The sequence below is a fragment of the Seriola lalandi genome, unplaced genomic scaffold (assembly GCF_002814215.2).
Source record: "Seriola lalandi dorsalis isolate HSWRI2012SDOR001 ecotype SW California unplaced genomic scaffold, Sedor1 jcf7180002053553, whole genome shotgun sequence".
NCBI lineage: Eukaryota > Metazoa > Chordata > Actinopteri > Carangiformes > Carangidae > Seriola > Seriola lalandi.
In genome coordinates this window covers 174,628-194,322 of record NW_019524106.1, presented here as the reverse complement: position 1 = coordinate 194,322, position 19,695 = coordinate 174,628, and the positions used below count along the sequence as shown (strand labels likewise).

Sequence of the window (19,695 nt, the reverse complement as noted above, 5' to 3'; positions counted from 1 at the left end):
TAATCTAAAGGAAGCTGAGACTCACGCCTGTGTGATACAGGTGGGATCATTCAATTCATATCTGCCACGAAATCCACAACGGAAATGTCAGTTCTTGAATGACTTCACTACAGAATCAGTTATTAATCAACTGTGGGATAACAAACAGGACTACATCAGAAAAGGATACTAATTTCTTACATATATTTTGTTTTACTTTGTATGTGTATTATTATATTTTTTTTCACCTGAATATTGTATGGAGTGGTTTGACACCAATTTTTTTTTCTCACCAAACAGCAATTAACAGTTTATATCCTATTAATGATGTTTCAACCTAAAGTGAGTATTATCATTACTGTCATTAAGACTGTTCTGTTAATTAAGATTTTAAAAAAAGTATATATTTGTAAATATGTAGTTAAAATAAAGTGGAGCTTATTTTTTTTAGCAGTCAATAAATAAAAAAATAGAAAAGATTACAGTAAGACAAATACATGTGACAAGTGTTTCCTAAAAGACCAGCAGTTTAAGTGTAATTAGAAGTCTGAAAAGTTTCCCTTACCTTGAGTGTTTCTTTTTTAGCAGGGTCAAGACCCCCGAGCCTCAACGCAGGTGTAGCACAGGAAGCTTGAGCACATCCTCTCTTTTCCACGCAAACGTCAGAGGCCACGAGGCTGCTAGCTGGGCTCGGCCGCATCACAATGACAGGCATGGGTGCAAGAGAGCCATCCGGGTGGGCTGGCTGGCCGGCTGGCTGGCTGGCTGGCTGGCTGGCAGCCGGTCTGTCGGAGGGTTGGTCAATGAGCCCGGCAGCAGAGACAAGGGGACAGGCACACAGGGAGAAGGGCTGAGCCGGAGTGGGCTCTGCTGGAAGGCTTTTTCGCCTCTCCTTCCCTGAATGAAAGCAATCCCTAAGAGTGAATGGGTAATGAGAGACCGGCTCCTGAGATTTTAGCTTTCTTAATCATGTTCATAATTAATTCAAGAACATTGATAATTTCATTACATTCTTTTTGTCTTATCAATAAATGATGTGCCTGCACTTTTGGTCTTGTGTATACGGGAGAGAGGGAGTAAGAGAGGGAGAGAGAGGGACAAGAGAAGTAATACTGCACTAAAAGCACAGGAGATGGAAAATGATACAAACAGGGAAGTGGTAATTATAATCTTTGACCAAGCCACTGGCAGCACAATATGAAGTCAAGTGGCTACAAATAATTAATAAGGCCTCCTAGTGTGTGTGTGTGTGCGTGTGTGTGTGTGGGGGGGGGGGGGTAAGGGTGAGGAGCTAGGGGGGAGTGAGTGCTGACAAATGTCTTTGTTGAACATTATTTCACCAGACTCTTTTTGTTGTTGTTTTTACGAAAAAAAAAAAAATTAATAAATCAGCTCTTAAACATCATTGTGTTTTCAGCAACATGATGTTAAACACACTGCTCCTGTTGGATAGTTAGTAATATACTCACCTTTAAACCTCACCTTTAAACAGAGGGTGTGGAGGATCCCTGTCTTACAATGCCCTTCAGATCCAATAAAGGTTCAGGTTTCAGGGACACTGGTGCACTGAAGCAGTTTTTCAAAGACCACTCTCCTCCCTGCTTTCTCTCCTCCTCACATGCCCTCTGTGAGGTCAAGAAAAGAAAAGAAAAAAAATCACTTTCTGTCTTGTCGCATATATAGTTACCAGTTATTTGGCAGCAGGAATAATGAGATAATATGCATTTTTAATAGTTCATCTTCAGAATATTCGATAACCCTTCACCTCTGTGCATGCTGTTATAGATTCTACGCTTTATCAATCGAACTTTCTGTTCAAAACTCAGCTGAAAATAGAATGAGAAGGAGGGCACTGGAAGGAAAAAAAGGATGTAATGGATATCTGTTTTCTAAAAATACTGAGAGGATGATGGAGTCTGAGGAAGGCTCTGAATCACTGGCTGCTCCTTCCTTCCAAAACAAGACAAGTAGATGGATGGCTTTGAGCAGCCTAATCCGACAGTGAGTGATTGACCGCTGTGTCAAAGGCCTAATCTGCTACCAGAATAGTGGAGTAGGCTGTTTATTCTGATCAGACTTTCCTGATGTATAATCATTAATCTATTGCAAAGCAGGTATTTAAAGCAGCGCTGGGACATGTGTTGTGGGATTTCTCTCACAGCTTTTCATCAGTTATCATAAAGATGTCTCACATATATCTCCTGGATTTCATTTGTGTCTCAAAATAATTGTCTTGACAATTTTTGCATGAAATCAGGGTAATTTGACCATAAAAGCAGAGCAGTTGCACTATTGCAAGGCTATTTGATTTCTGTCACTTTCTAATGGATTTCCAGCTCGTGACACACTACAATATACTGTAGATTGGTAAAGCTATATGAGGCATTAGAGATTCAAGCACTTTATGTCCTATTTATTCCTTATGTGCCACAGGCCTCCTGTCTTGAGATATGACCAGCTCAACACAAGAAACCTTTAATAAAATAAAAAAGTAAAGAGGGGAAAATAGAGATTTACAGCTGGCCATTTTGACAGTAGACTTGATATAAGGTGTTCATAACAAGTTTTGCATTTTATTCCTGGTCCCCTCACACACATTTTAATCATATTTTATGTGATCTATGTATGCAGCACTCATCCTCTCTCTGTCACCCAACCTCTCCAATGTGTCCCTCTTAAACAGATTGCTACAATACTTGTAATGATGGTCCTTCCCAGCTGTGCTGCAGGAGAGGGGAAGGGAGCAGCAGGCTATAGTATTACCATAATACCCGCTCCCTCCCTCCACCGTCCCAAGGGCCCATGTGGGGCTGCATGGGGATGTGGGGTAACTCTGCTGCGGAGGGGACTCAACTAGCTGCCGGTCCTGCAGGCTGTGTGTGTGTGTGTGTGTGTGTGTGTGTGTGCGTGACTGTGTGTGTGACTGTGACAGGGCTGAACCTGCCTGTGGGCGATGTAATAAAAGCGCCACACACTGCTGGTAGTGATGGTGGCACTGCTGCTGTAGCTGCAGAGGAGGGGATAAATATAAACCAGGCCTGCATCAAGGAGACGGCCCTCCAGTCAGAGCCTGACTTACATCCTAATAATTAGGCCCCTTTCCAATAAAACAGGGATTTGTAGCCATGCATCTATTTTACTTGTGTTTGCTACTGCAGTGGGAGGGATGCATTGGTCTGCTGCAGTCTCTGGGTGAAGCTGGGGCTTAGAGAGGATTTAATTTCAAGCAGCGTTGGAAAGTGGTCAGCAACATTTGTTCAATTTCACGCTCAAACTTCTGAAGAAATATTTTTTATTGATCAGCATCTTATGGAATTTACATTTATATATTCAATTACGTTTATTTTTTCCGAATGTTACCTAATTTCTCCATTAAAACTGTTATGATAAAAAATACATTTACTTGAGGGTACTTTCTAGTTCATGCACAATCATTCTGCCATTCTCTTGAACTCACACACACATGCTACACCGTCTCTGATAGCGGCTAATCAATAGATGAGGCCTGCAGGTCGCTGTTACATGTTATCTTAAACCTCCTAATGTGCACTGGCTAATCTTTTTACTTGTACATACCTCAACATCACCTCTTTCTCTGTGCTTTGTTCTGTTTTTGCCACACTTTCAGATACTGTTGGATATTCATTATTTGTAGCATTATCACAGGAATGATGGGATTTAATTAATTTGTACTGTATTTCAATAACAATATAACATTTGGAACTTGTGAAGCATTATCCTGAAAGGTTATTTTACTTTTTAAAAAATGTTTTTACATATTCTGAAAGTTTCACTTGCCTTATCTTTTCCTTATAGAAGAGCAATAATTCAAAGAGATTTCCCACATCATTTCATTCCTATGTATGCAACTAACGATTATTTTCATTATCGATTGATCTGCTGATTATTTTTTTTATTGATTGATTAGTTATTTGGTCTGTAAAACATCTGTAAAAGTTAATAATTTACAAGATGAGGTCTGCAAATATTTTTTTTGTCTTTGACCAACAGTCCAAAACCCACAACATCAGACTGGAAGAAGGGGTAACTCCTCACACTGGAGAAGCTTGAACCATCACGTTTGTCATTTTTAGCTTAAAAATTGTGTGACTGAAGTGATTAATCGATTATCAAAATATTTTTCAACTGACTAACTGGATCATCGACTAAATTGCTGCGTGTTTGAGAATCTCCAAAAGGCACACTGGGAAAGACAGAGGAAAGTAGAGATATGGAGATGGAGACAGAGCTGGGAGAGCGGAGCTGGGTGGGGTGGCAGCCCAGGCAGGGGGTATCAGGCTAATTAAAGCAAGCATTTGTCAGAGATTAAGCCTTAAACAGAAAAGGTCATCTGAGCACCAGAGCGCACTGTTTCGCTGCTGTGCTCTTAGGGCAGTCTAAACCTTTCCAAGCTAAATGGTAAAGATGCTATTTGCCCGAGGTGGGGGAGGGGATCCAGATCCTGACCAGTGACAAGACTGACACTCGGGTCATTGGTTCTTCACTGTCCATTACACATGCTGGTCAAATCTGGCTATCGGTGTCATTTAGGGATGAAAAATAAGTGCTGGGACAAGATCAATAGTTGCAGCCGTCTGTACCAGCTGTGATTAATCGACTGTCACCAATTAATGACTGGCCTGTTGCAAAGCAATGCAATCTTTGAGGGACAATGGGACTTGTCGAAAACGAATATTTCTTTCATTTCAGTCTGTTATTGGTTATTGTAGGACAAGTTTCCCAGTAACAAATTCTTGAACCACTTTAGCAACAATTTGAAAATTTACTGTGGCACACTGTAAAGTATCTATGCCAGGTGTTCATTGAAGTCATTTTTGACATTGAGATAAATTTGGGCTTGAATGAAAGCTTGCACTGTAAAAACATCCACATATTTTTTTCCAATCAGAAACGGTTACTAAAAATATTTTAAAAATTTCCTTGTTTCTATATCTAGTCTGTATACATTTGAATACATGTTCAATACACAGTGGTAATAAAAATAATGTCATGTTAATTGATACTACATTTAACTCTCTGACTCATTTAACTTAAACATATTAATCATGTACATTTACTCCAGATGTTTTCATAAAAGCAATGGCGCTTTGAAAAATGAGTGAGAACAAGTGGTGGCCTGTGATCCATTTAATATTGCGTTGAAAACAACCAAACAAGCACTGGTTGTGTTTTTAAACTGGGATCAGTGTACAAGCTTATTTTGCAGTCAGTCAATTCTAATCATATTACAGCCTGAGAAGATGTCCTGGTTTGATACACGATGAAGAAAAGGACATGTTGGTTTAGATATGAGTAATGGCTCTGGAGGGCTAAACTGTGGTGGAGATGTACTTTGAAATACATGTAGTGGAGATTATGCTGATATTAGATCACTCAGTATCATTATTTATAAATTACATTGTTAATCTGAGAGGAGGGCTTACAAAATGTTGCACAGCATCCTTCATTATGGGCAGGTTTTAATTGAATGAATATGCTGTTGTGTCATTTAAGAAAGGAGATGTCATTTTATGTTGCTATGTTTTGATTTGATGCATTAGTTTTTCCTATTTGCTATAGAAAATAAAAAATATGGTCCTTAGGTTTTGCTGTGATTTTGAGAAAACAAACAAACAAAAAGTTGTTATTGCGAGCACACTGATCTATACCGACCTAGTGTTTTTAGTGTGACCTACTCAGTAAGTCCCTGTCTACTTTAAGTTTTAGCAGAACTTCACTGTGTAAATAGATTGGAGTTTACTCGAAGAACAACTATATTTGTTTACAAGCTAATTTTAACCCAAATAGAAAGCATCTGTATGCTGCTATATATCTACAAGTATAATATTTATTTATTAATTTTTACCCCATTTCTTTTAGGACTATCTTTTCGGGTTTCACTTTCAACATGTATTTTCCATTTTAATCTGTGGCATGCAAATCACAACCTAATTTAAGCATACCTGTGGATGACTGATATCTTTATAGATTTTTATGGGGAATAGGTCTACCGGTTTCCTGCCCATCAAACACAATGAGCTGAGTTTTGTTGTTGTTGATTATTTGTGTGTTGAAAAATTTCATATAATAGGAATGTACAGCTTTCAGTGTAATGTTCCCAAATTTAATGTTCACTGAGATGAAATCTGTGAATTGTGAGGGAAAATTTGAATTGTTCATCTTTGATGTGCTTGGGGTTAGTCAAGGTTACATCAAGGATCTGCGTGTCATATGGTCTGGACTTGGCCCACAAAACAGCTTACTCACTGTTGCAAATAAAATTTTTGTTGCATATGAAAGTATTGAAACATGAACATGAAGCATTAGTTGAAGACTTTTAAATTTCATGCAGGAATGTTTAGACAGCACATCAATCAAGTCCGCCTTTCAGGAAGTTACTAATTGATTGGGTTAAAAAGAACCAGCAGCAGGTTAGTATTCACTGAAAGTGACAAATTGCAAACTATAACCCACAATAGATCAAGTTCCAAGTCCCCACCTTTTATCTATTATGTATCTATATGTTTTATACAGACTGTAGACATCAGGCTGATTTCATGCAACAGCTCTCTATTGTTATGGGAAAAAAGTGATAGGCAGACTAATTTTTTTTTTTTTTTAAATCACATTTACAATCATGTAAATCATACTTATAAAGTTAGTCAATAGTTTTCTTCATTTCTGCTAACTGCCTAACTTAGCTCTCTCTGTATTTGCTGCTCCACTAATCAATATTTTTAAGATAACAATAGGCCCTAAATCAAATAGTAGTTAATGGGGGATGTTCATCGTGATGAACAACACAACTTCTAGCTCACTGTTGCAACATGGTACTACTCTAATCAACACAGTTTCCAGCTGCAGCTTTAATAAACCTGTTTTATGGTTAACAGGTAGATGATGCAGATGTTTTTTCTCAGGAGCTGGTGGAGACCAAAACAGAGTAAAAGGGAAAATGTGGACTGAAAATGTATAACTGCAAGAGATGAAAATCTCCTTAGAAGGCAGCACATTTTAATTCCACTATCAATCACACAGTTACTAGTAGTATTAGTATTTTTTCATGGTGAACAGTAAAGATAACTACCATGGCTGAGCAAACTCTAACCCCTAACTGCTGTTTTGAACGTTCCCCCAAGACTAGTTCATGTTGCCAGATTTGAATGACAAAAAATTAGCTAAATCTTAGCCCATAACCTGCCCCATCTTTTAGCCTATAGTTCCTTACATTCTGGAAAGTTAATAAGACAAATCAAATGTCATTCCTGTTTGGAGTGCACTCACGGGTGTATCGGTATGTCTCTGCCACTGCTGCTGCTGCAACTGTTACAACACCTGCATGCACATGTCCCTATTCAAAAAGTAGGCTACAGCTGTAAGTAGCCCGAAATCTAACAACCGGAAAAAACAAATCGGTTTTGGAGCGGGTTGGGTGGCTCTCCGCCGAATCTGGCAACACAGTGTACAGCCTTTTAGGCCTTTTCGGCTTTCCGTAGTTCTACAGACTCGGCGCGCAGCGTAGCGGGAGTATGGTGGGAGATTTGTACTTCTTCGGAGGCAGTGTGTTGCGTGTGCTTTGTATTCCGGCGTAGTCCTTCAAACCATGGCTCTTAACTATCAAACGTCGACCCTTTCAATGACTTTGCCGATTTCGTGTCAGATATGTCTCGGAAAGGTAAGTGTTCTGTTTTAAAATCGTTAACGTCCGTCAGCCGTTGAACAAAGATTATGTTTACACAGGATAAACTGCTGCTTAGTAACCGTTAAGTTTCTGCAGCTGACGTTCGCGACTCTTACTAACACCAATTGTGTTACCAGGCCGTAACATACTTTATTACTGAAGTTAACAAAACGATCTGCATGTTTCTGTGTGAACAGGTCAGGCAGCCGGTCATTTGTGCCAACCACCACGTGTTCTGTTCATGCTGCATGGAAATGTGGTTAAAGAAAGCTAGCCAATGTCCAACCTGCAGAGTCCCAATCACAGCAGAGAACCCCTGCAGAAAAATCATCGGTGAGTAACTCCATACAAACAGCGCGAAAACGACTCAAAGCAAGAGAGGAGAGGTAATGTGAGGCTTCATCCGCCTGCAGCACTTCACAGCTGAGTCATCACGTTAGTGAAATAAACCATGTTGTTGAAGTTGCAGTCAAGTTTAAGCAGTTATAGTGTTTGTATTACCCATAACCCTGTTTTATGGTGGCCCTGAGAGCTCAATGCACTGCAACTTCAAAAGACACATGCAAAGACATAAAACACAAGCAAACAAAGCTTATTCATCAGTGTAACAACACATACACTGCATTTAGAAAAAAAGGCTTCAAATACGCATAACAACCAAATTCAAAAAAACACAAACAAATACAGGAACAGCAAGTCCTGTTCTGTTCTATTCTCTTAATTCTGCCAATTCACTTTATAGAGATACACTGATTGTTTTTTTTCTTAGTTTAAACACTGATTGCATGATTCAGATATTATGTATAATTATTTGATATTTGTGGTAAACTAGTAATCAGCACAAACTTACTGCCAACAGCACAAATGTGAAACATTTCACATTTTGTTGTCTTCTGTTTTTACTTTGTGTTTCTGTGTTTGTTTTCTCTATTTGCAGTGTTTTTTTCTAAATGCAGTGAATGTCCTGTCACCCTGTTGATGTTTTCTTCATTTGCTTGTGTTCTGTCTCTTTGCATACAGTGTTTTCTTAAGTTGCAGTGTATTGAGCTCTCTGGGCCACCATACCGCTGTCATTAAAATGAAATTTACTTAGGGTTGAACATTTTCATCTAAACACAAAGTTGGCCTGTGTTGACATCTATTGTGTTTTCCAGATAATCTCTCTCTTTCTTGACTTGGGTCCAGTTGTTTTAAGTGAAAATCAAAAATAATTACAAATTAATGAATTATGAATGTTGGGTGTTCACCCATTTGACAGTGGTTTGGAGCATGCTTCCCACATGCTTCAAGGAAAATTGTGGGCTGATCATTGCAGTGTAGTAAACTTGGGAGAAACTTATCTTATGCCAGATAAATTGTATTACTTGATCCACCAAACTAGGGCTGCAACTAAAGATTATTTCCATTATGAATTAATCTGATTTAAAAACAAAAAAAAACCAAAAACAATTATCAGTCCATAAAATTTCAGAAAATAGCCAAAATGCTATAATGTCAAACAGCCCGTCCTTAGTTGTTTTTTTTGACTGACAAACAGTGTAAATCCCCAAACTATTCAGTTTACTACCATGAACAACAAAGAATCCTCACATTTGAGAGGCTGGAATCAGCAAGATGTTTTAGCAATTTTGATTAAAAACAAACAAACTATTATTTGCTTATCAAAATAATTGCTCGATTCATTTTAATTTAATTTTTAGTGTTTTTTTCATTTGTTGTAATGAACCTTTCTGTTCACCATTGGGACATGGAGAAATGTGTAATTAGAAATGTCAAAGACAGAAGGAGTTTTGCATTTATGCAGTGATGTAGAATGCATGTTTGCATGGGTGAGTGTAGTGTTTGATTCTGAGATACTTGATCACACAAACCCACACTTTCCTCCTTTCCTTCCTATTTTTGTTGGCCTGATCATATTGGATCTCCTTGCAAACTGACCAAAGACATTCCACACTGACATGCAAGCATGTACTCCAGCCCTGGCTGACTGGATTCAGACTAGAATATCTTTTGCAGAAATTGGGGGACAGTTTTGAGAGCAGAAATGCAGCAGGGCTTTTATTACTGCAGTTCTTTCTTCCCTGGAACCTGAACTTTAACACAATGTAATGTACCAGTTTGTCTGACAGGATTAAAATAATGGGATAAAAAAGACTCAATCTAAGAGATTAAAATACCTTTAATCACAGTTTGTGAACACAACGTGAAACATGTCTAGGGCCAGTTTCTGTGCTGAAGAGAGAAATTTGATATGAAGTCCACTCATGTAGTTGTGGCTAAGACCACTGACAAGCATATTTCCCAAAAGGTTAGAGTATTACTGAAGGGAAGGCTACAGGGACAGGGCTTTAAGTCTTGTGTTTTCACATCAAATCTAACACAGTTTCTGCAGGTGGTATTGAGCATCTCAGTTAGGATTCGTCTACATTTTAAAGTTCAGCACCCCACATTTTCAAAGCTATGCTGATATTTTACGTGTTTTGAGTAGCAGTTGAGTGACTTTACTTTTGTTGCAGAGCATGTTTGTCTGTTTCATTCTGTACTCGTGTATTTCTGTTACAGGAGGGACCAACGAGAACGATCACGGTGAAAGCCCTTCCATGAGGAAATGTCTCAGAAAAACCAGAGGAGAACTGCTTTTACGCGAATATGAGGTGTCAGTTTATCATGCCGTGTTTTTTCATTGGTTAATATGCTTTAATGTATTCACAGCAGTAACAAGCAGGCCGAGGCTGTTGCAGAGGCTTTTAAGAGGGTTTATCACCACAAAAAGAGAAGCACAGGCTATCAGGTTGAGGCAGTTGAATGGAGTTTGAATTGCAGCTATAATCTACTGATACACATTTTCTTTAGTGATGGGCTCAGAATATCAGGTGGAGCGGTTTGTTACTCCTGATTGGAGCAGACTTATAATGTGTCAACTAATATTTTACTTAAGCTTCAGCATAATGTGACAGATTCTGTAAAAGTAGGTAACTACTATTTCAGATTGCAACAATAGTGTCCAGCTTTCAGGTTGCCAAAACGGGGAAAAAAACGATGTTTTAAAAATCTCTGCTTTAACTTTTCAACACTGATCAGCCTATAAGTATTATGATGACATATTATTGTGGTTGATGTTTTCGATTTCACTTAATTTCCCTCTATCAGGAAGAAATTGAAGGGCTCTTTAGAGAAAATGAAGAGCTGAAAACAAAAAATCTAAGTCTGGAGGCACAACTGAAGACTGCTTTGGATCCCTGCAGCATTAATGCAGTGCAAACAGGTGACAAAAGTGTTGACCCCTATGTCCTGGAAGAATGGATGAACAAGCTACGAACTGCCACAGATGTTTGCGATAAAATAAAGCAGGACATGGATAAGCTAAAGGAGGTATGTAACCTCTAATAATGAGTTAGTTGCATTGTGTATTAATTACATAGATCCTCTAAGGAGAGATGTGCCTTTTTGTGAGTCCACCTCAAATGCATAGGTCATACAAAGCACCGTGTGTAGCTGGTGTAAGTCTTTGGTAAAAGAAATAACATACAAAGCAAAATGTGTTACTTTACCATCCACAGGCAAATAAGGCGTTGCGATCTCAAAATGTCGACCTTGTACAAGAGAATATGAGGCTGAAAGCAGAGGTGGCAAGCAGATCTCCTCAGAAGTAAGTTTCTTTCTTGTGTTAATGACGCTTGAAAGCTTTTGATCCTGTCATTGATTCATATTAAGTCAGAAATGAATGTAGAAGTATTTGGCACATGCGTCTAAGTCACTGTCACTGGGAACTGTACCTACAAAATGAACTGTAATGTAACTTTGTTTCAGTTGAGTGTTTTTCCCAGTAAAAATGGCTGAGTCTGGAGGCAGGGATTTGTTGCTAAAGTTAGTAACTTCTGTATGATTAGGTTTCCCTTTTTCTGTCAAATCAACAGCAGTTAAAGACCATTTTCTAAACCGATATTCCAAAAGACAAAGTTAAGACAATTTTTATTTATATCTTTTTTTTTAACTTTCTTTTCAAATGAGCTATCTTGCATTATGTACATTTGCTTGGTCAAGTGCATAACAAAAAAAAAAAAAAAAAAAAAAAATTGTCCAATAGCTAAATGTTGTTTAGCTTTTCTGAAATGATGATCCTTGACCAATCTAAAGACACAAAACGATATCTCCCCCAGGTTTGGTCGTTATACTGTGGCAGCACTGGAAGCCAAAATCCAGCAGTATGAGCGTGATGTGGACCACCTGAAGAGGGCTCTGGAGCGCAGTGACCAGTACATTGAAGACCTGGAGTCTCAGGTCAGCAAGTCTGAGAAGAGACATCTGGACGTGCAGGAAGCATGTGAGAGTAGCAAGGCTGGGTCAGAACCTCTCACACAGCAACAGAAAATCAACATGATGCTGAGAAGCTTGAGTGACAATGAGAGGGAGTCGATCTGCAGCAATCCAGAGGCAGAATGTGGAACGTTTTCCAGAAATCACAGTTTGATGTTCCTGCCATCTGCAGATCACAAAGAGTTTAATAAGAATCTGACCTCAGATCAGAAATACAAGGACTTGGAAAGCACCTCCTCTGACCTTTTGCCCACAACTCCGTCGTCTGCTTTCCGTTCCCTGACTCTGAGGAGCCCTGGCATCCGTGAAAAGAAGGTTGCATTTAAACCTGGGTCCTATCTGAGGAGGCTCGATTTTGAAGATTTTCCTAGTAACAGCAGTATGGACAAACAGCTCAGCAGCCTTGACAAACTCCCCAAAGGCTTGCCTCCCAATACTGACATGGAACCGTCAAAGTCTGTCTTCTGGGGTGGTTGGCAGAGTTCTAACTCTAATGACCAGCCATGTCCAGATCCAAGAAAAGAAAGCTTGGTTAAAGCATCCACGTCCAGTAATCTTGAGGATGATGAGTCTGATAGTTTCCTAATGTCCAGCGAGGCATCCATGGATGCAGCTTACCTGGACAAAATCTCAGAGTTGGACTCCATGATGCTGGATGGAGAAAGCTCCAGTAGCCGGGGATCACAGCTCTCCCTGGCCTCCTCCCTTTCCACAGACTTGAACAACACTCTCGTCCCAGAACCACAAACCTGCCCTGATGTCTTGTCAAGCCATGGAGGCAAACCTGTGATAGAACATGACCAGAAGAACCACCCACCACGTGACGACACGGATTGCACCTTGAATGAGAAAGCGTCTCCAAAAGGCTCTGAAGATGAAGGTTTTGCTGCACTGGCGTCGGGTAGGGAGGGGGTTGCCGATGTCTCTGGCTGTTCAGGGGGTGAAGGGCCCTCTCAGACCGAAGAACTGTCTTTTGATTTGCTGTTTGATATGCTGGAGGAGAATAAGGCCGGTCCCTCTGGCTCTCTCAGTCCAGCAGGCAAGGACCATGATCACGCAGACCCCTCCTCCTCCTCCTCATCATCCTCCAGCTGCACAGGTAAACCTGTGAACACACCAAAAGACAGACAAACACTCAACATCAGCCAGCCAACAAAGAGAAAGTCTCACAGTCCCTTTAACACAAGCAGTCCCACAAAACTTTCAAAGCTCATGTAAAGCCTTTACAAACCAAACCTGTGTGTTCTCGCTGTGCCATACACTGTAGTGAGTTTTGTTTAGGCTTCACATCCACACATGGCTGGAAACATCAACTTCATTTTGCTTCAAAATAAATTTGTGAACATGATGCTTGGGTGTAACTTATTGTCATTTTGTCTTAGTGTACTCTACTTGTAGGTCACAGCGGCAGATAAATAGCTTTAAAAGCCAGTGTTGACAGTGTGAATATGTGTCTGTGTTGTAATGGTACAAACACTTGTGTGCTGTTATACTTTGTTATATTGTAGTGCATCACTTTTGATGCTGAGACATCTTCACCCCACTTGTATGTGTTGGTCATTTTAAGCTATTCAGTAAACATGGTCATCTTTTTGTGAAGGCATGCAGTACTGAAGACGGATGAACATGACTCATGAAAAACAATGATATTTGAATTAAAATATTACAATGTAAGAGTGTGTCAGGAAATAAAGTAGTAATGCAATGAGAATGTATGAACCTCAATTTTCTTTTGTGCTTTTTTTATCTGTATTTCTTCCATCTGCATGATTCAGATCCCCTAAAATCCTCAGATGATCAGTCATGGACTTTTACTTGCCTAATATTTTGTGGTGAATTTTCCATATTTTGGTTTTTATTGGAAATGGGGATCAATATTTAGTACACAAGCTAATAGTTTTTATTTTATTTTATCATAATACTCCCTTTTCTGGTACTTGCTGATTTGCATAACATTAAACTAACAATTATTAATTAGCTGCCATTAAAAGTCGAAAAGCACAGCCTATTCATGCCGACAAAAGCATGTTGTAGCCTATAGCGACACACATTAGAGACCTCACACGCACAGTCATTCCGTTGCAGCAGAAAGCGCCTTATTTATTATGCAAATTTAACGATATCATGTATATTTCACATACCTCTAATCGCTGCATGAAATTTTAATTGCGTAACCGTTGTGGTTTGAATAAATGAAGTGTTAATTCATTGGGATTAATTAATTTAGGTAAAGACTGTGTACAGGGTTACGCTGGTGTATTAAATCAATTTGTTTAGTGCTCATCTGGCGATGATGGTCTTTAATGATAAGGAGGCCGCCTCATTACTTCCAAGGGTTAAGATGAGAGAGTGGGCCAAGAACAGAGCCAAATGGCAAACCGTGTAACTGACACGTTTAAATATTTTGCACGGGTGTGAACAACTAATTGAGTCAAATCTAGAAATGTAATAGTTATTTCCACCTTGATGCGTCATAATGTTGATTTTCTGTGTTCCTATTTACATTGATATAAATATTGAATGTTTACTAATATTTTTGACTCATTTTCCTTAATAATTCCCTTGGAAAACAATTTCCTGAAATCAGAGGGATAAAGTCCAGTCTAACATAGATTGCTGCTAAAATAAACAGAATTAAGTCAATGATTTATGGCCTTAAAGTCAAGAATAAGGCCTAAAGACATCGGGACCGGCGCAATTCTGTGGCTGGATGGAGAGGAGTGAGCCCTTAAAAACGCAGGCGTCTAGTCTCCAGATGTTACAGCCTGCCCTGTGAGCAGTTTTTATTTGTCAGCCTGTTCACTGTTCTGGCAGTTTATGTCTCGCGAGAGCAGCCGAGCAGGGGCTTGACGAGATCTGAGGCGCTCAGGTGTAAGAGCCTCTCTCATCCCCAGCAGTGGGAAACAGTAGACAGATAAGTGCGTCTGAGAGACTGCAGGCATCTCTGTGATCTCCGGGCTCAAGGCTGCACTCGGCGCACAACACAGCGAACTGCACTGCATCATTACTGGATAGGCAAAGGATCACTGTGTATCTATGACTATTTTCCAGCTCTTGTAGCCGTTTCCCCCTTTTCTTTCCCGTGCACTTTAATTGGAGAAGCTCGCCAAGATGATGTCCATGAACAGCAAACAACCGCACTTCGCCATGCATCCCTCTTTACCCGAGCACAAGTACACCACCCTGCATTCCAGCTCGGAAGCTATAAGGAGAGCCTGTCTACAAACTCCACAGGTAAATTATCTCCCCAAAACTTCGACTTTATCCTTTTTCGTGCTTAGGCTGCATGTAGCGCTGAAAGCTGTCTGTGCGTAATAACAAGGGCTGCTCCAAGGCACATTCAGCCAAGACGCGCACTTAATGTTTTTTTCATGTATTCCACGGCAATCACTCCAAGAGTCTGTGATCTTCTTGAAAGCATGCTCACGCAAAGGCTGGCTTTACTGTTTTTGTATTAATTTTTATGACTTGCCGCTTCTGAAGGAATACTCCGGCTGTGTTATGTGTTGCCAAAAGTCCCGACTGACAGATACATTTATTTATGTTTTTTTTTCTTTTTTTCTCCCGTCTTCCTTTCTTCTCCACGTCTTTTCCCTTTTCTCACCCATTTCGCAACCCTTCATTCTCCCGCCCTCTCCTTTTTAATTTTCGCCCTCGCAGCTACAGAGTAACATATTTGCGAGCCTGGATGAGACCCTGCTGGCCCGGGCTGAGGCTTTGGCGGCCGTGGACATCGCCGTGTCCCAGGGCAAGACGCATCCGTTCAAGCCCGACGCCACCTACCACACGATGAGCACAGTGCCGTGCTCGTCGACATCCACCGTGCCACTGGCCCACCACCACCACCACCATCACCACCACCACCACCAGAACCTGGAGCCGCCGGACATTATGGACCACATCACCTCGCCGTCCCTCACCCTTATGTCCAGTGCGCACGACGGGACCGGCGGAGGAGGTGGCGGAGGCGGTGGAGGTGGCGGCGGAGGGCTCATCTCCACCTCCTCTGGCCACCCGCACTCTCACATGCACGGCTTGAGTCACCTCTCCCACCAGGCTATGAGCATGAACTCGCCTCTCACCCACCACGGGCTCTTACCGGGCCATCACGGGGGGAGTCAAGGCGGCCCTGGGCTCACTAACGCCGGACTCCCCTCAATCAATGACTCGGACACAGACCCAAGGGAGCTGGAGGCTTTCGCGGAGCGCTTCAAGCAGCGGAGGATCAAGCTGGGGGTGACCCAGGCGGACGTGGGTGGCGCTCTGGCTAATCTCAAAATCCCCGGCGTGGGATCACTGAGCCAAAGTACAATTTGTCGATTCGAGTCGTTAACTCTCTCCCACAACAACATGATTGCGCTCAAACCTATTCTCCAGGCCTGGCTGGAGGAGGCCGAGGGGGCCCAGAGGGAGAAAATGAGCAAACCTGACATTTTCAACGGGGGGGAAAAGAAACGCAAGAGGACCTCGATAGCAGCCCCAGAAAAGAGGTCTTTGGAGGCTTACTTCGCCGTACAACCTCGACCGTCGTCCGAGAAAATAGCAGCTATAGCTGAAAAGTTGGACCTGAAAAAAAATGTGGTGCGAGTGTGGTTTTGTAACCAAAGACAGAAGCAGAAGAGGTTGAAATTTTCCGCAGCTCACTGATGGGCAAAGAAAAGAAAAGAAAAAAAAAGTTGTGTGACTGAATTTGGGGACCAAGGACACTAAGACACCATTTTCAGTTTTTTGTCTCCAGCGATTTTACACGTTGGTGCACAATGGGCTTTAGATACCCATTTTACGAGGCTTCATATATCTTGTTTATTTTCACGTTATCGGTGAATGTGAAGTATGCAAATAACAGATTACACAAATTTCGCTCAGTTGTTACGAGGGAAAAGTTTAGCGACGTCGACATTGCCTTTTAAAACATGTGGAAAGAGGTAATTTGCTTGATACTATAGCGAGTTATTTTCTCCTAATAGGCCTATTATTTGAAGTATAGCCATTTACGAATTACCTCATTGATTGTTGAACTGTGTTTTTGGTTTTGATTTTTGTCGTTGTTGGTATAGAAATAATTCATGAATCTGTTCATTTATTCATCTGTTCATTTATTCTTCTTTGGAGGCTGCTATAAACTCAAATTTAGTTGCAAACTTTTATGGCTAACGAAAAAAAAATTTTTTTTAGGCCTGCATGAAATCCAAATTCACGGGCAGTAATTTAGCCTCTATAGGCTGTCACATCTATAGATATATTTATTTTGAATTTGCACAAAAGACCCTTTAGGTTTATAGATCAGTTATGTCGAAATGGTTTTGTATATACAGACTTCACTTTATCACTTATCAGAGGTGAGCTCCTGTCTTTTGGAAATAATTTATAAGCTCTATCGACACTATTGGCATCACAAGGAAAAGTTTCAAAACAGAGTCAGAGAGCACGAAAGCTTTTTCTGCTTCATCAAGAAGAGATCACAATGGGAAAAAAAAGACAACCCTAAATTTCCTGTCATGTGTTTCAGTTTGCAGTGCAAACACTCTATGCATTGGAAAAAGAATCACTGCGTATAGAGCTGTCTACTCATAGACCTTATTTTGTGGATGGTGTAAGTCACTGTTAAATGCCTGTTTTCACATTAAGATCACCACGTTCTTTGTCGTGTTAATTGTTAACGGAAACGTTGTGTAAGTAATATTTTACTTTGTGCACAAGTATGTTTACAAAAACCTGGCGGCGACATGTGCATCATTGAAAATGTCCCACTGTCTCCTTCCCTCTCTCACCACTTCTCCACTCTCCTCTGTTGTCCTCTTACTTTCATTGGTACTGTTCATCCTGTAAGCCAAATTCAACAGGGAGGTGTGTTCCAGCAATCTTCTAATAAATTGAAGAAAGAAAAGTATGCTTTTCTGGTTGTGATTGGGCCGGCACTCAACATAATCATGAAGGGTTGAATGTAAATATTGCTGTCATGGTTTTATTGTGTCCAGAACTCAATATAAAATGAGGCGTTATTTAATTTTAGATTTTTTTGTATCATGTAAAAGTGCTGTATTTTTCATATATATTTTTTCTACCGTTTTCTCTTGCATTTGCAAGATCGAGATAAGACGTTCATCAGTGGAAATAATACTTGGATGTCTTCAAAGTTTGTCTAATCTGTGGTGAAGTAAATTTGCCTAATTTGGGAGTATGAAGGTGCAGATTCAAACCATATTACAGTTAAGGATTGTCCTTATTTTTGCCTCTTGTTCTTTAAATTTTAATAAATTTCTTTATTTTAATGTAAAAAAAGAAACATAATAATAATATTATTAATAATAACAATAATAATAACAACAACAATAATAACAATATAAGAATAAAACTTATTTTATACTTGACAAGTTAATTACTCTGATAACTATAGTTTATAATTATAATTAGTGATTAAAATAGGTAACTGATCTGTTGTGTTTTAGTTGCCCCTACATTTGAATGTTTGCACATATAACAGGCTTAATTACAAGAGAACAGGATAAAGTTCCCGCCTTTTACTGTGTTGAGACAGGCAGAACAATCAACATTTAATGAAGTTTCACAACAGAGTCAGAATAACTGAGCAGCAACATTAAAGTGGATCCCCTTGACACCAGAGAGAGAGAGAGAGAGAGAGGGGGAGAGAGAGAGAGAGAGAGGGAGGGAGGAAATTAAAGAAAAGAAGAAGAAAAGTGGTTTTGTTTATTTAAAATGGACACTGTGACCTCCACCCTCCTTCCAGATATTTCTATTCACTCTTTACTTCCAGATATATTTTTTTGGTGGGCTTTGCTCACTTTCCACTGCATTTATGAAAATGAATTTTTAAATGCAGGTGATGCAATATTAATCGGGATTTGCTGATATAAAATGCAATATTTTCAGACAGCTATCGGGGGTTTGAGGGGAAGCAGGCGGATGAAGGAAGCCGCTGTTAAACAGCACAGAAAGCTGCTCCTTATTGCTTCTCTTTAGCTTTTGGCTACATGGACAGAAGAGTGAGCCATTCTTTAATGTGAGTAAAATATTTTTAGTTTGATTTTAGTCACTTTCTTCATCAGTAACAGCTGTTATTTTTTTCAATGTTCAGCATATTTAAAAGGCATAGCATCTTCAGACCCCAGTGTCAGGTAGCTGCAGATCCTTGCACTGAATCGCTTCGCTTTATTCTTTAAAGGTTGTAAGAAATACTGTCAATGTATAAAGATTATTAGGAAAAGAAGGAAAAGCCATGACATTGATTTAATGCAGCTACAAGGAAACTCGTTACTCCAGAATATTTTTTCCCAGATGTTTGATTTTATTATATCGCAGCACAAGCTGATCTGGAGAAAACGTCTTGGAGAGAAACTTTTAATCTTCATTGTCGTATTTAGGATTTTAAATCGAAAAAAATCAAAATAGACTTTTCAACGTGTTCGACGAATTCACACGATAAAGGCAACAATTATTCAGAATAGTGCGTGTATTATTATGTGCATGTGTGTGTAGCCATGTCTCTCTATCTATCTATCTATCTATCTATGTTATTTTTTATCTGATGAGTTCAAAGTTTCACCATCCAACACAACCTATCGAGAGAAACACAGCACCGCTGGCACTGAACACACTCCACGCGCGGCACCACACGCGCCACATGGCAATAATTTCAGCACCACGAACAGCTCCGTTGGCGGATTGAGGAGTGATGCATTATTGAAAGCCTATATCAA

At 40.0% G+C, this 19,695-nt stretch overlaps 2 protein-coding genes across 2 annotated transcripts; both read left to right on the top strand.

Annotated features, from left to right (window-relative positions):
- Nucleotides 1–7,500: 7,500 nt before the first annotated feature.
- Nucleotides 7,501–13,702, top strand: obi1 (ORC ubiquitin ligase 1). The gene is made up of 6 exons (XM_023401243.2): nucleotides 7,501–7,654; nucleotides 7,858–7,993; nucleotides 10,223–10,314; nucleotides 10,811–11,032; nucleotides 11,221–11,309; nucleotides 11,821–13,702. Exons 1-6 carry the CDS (start codon nucleotides 7,583–7,585, stop codon nucleotides 13,193–13,195), a joined length of 1,986 nt encoding a protein of 661 aa, XP_023257011.1. The 5' UTR covers nucleotides 7,501–7,582; the 3' UTR covers nucleotides 13,196–13,702.
- Nucleotides 13,703–14,911: 1,209 nt separating this feature from the next.
- pou4f1 (POU class 4 homeobox 1) lies at nucleotides 14,912–18,018 on the top strand. Its single transcript, XM_023401244.2, has 2 exons — nucleotides 14,912–15,211; nucleotides 15,638–18,018. The coding sequence occupies exons 1-2, from the start codon at nucleotides 15,089–15,091 to the stop codon at nucleotides 16,622–16,624; spliced, it is 1,110 nt and encodes a 369-aa protein (XP_023257012.1). The 5' UTR covers nucleotides 14,912–15,088; the 3' UTR covers nucleotides 16,625–18,018.
- The last annotated feature ends 1,677 nt before the right edge of the window (nucleotides 18,019–19,695 follow it).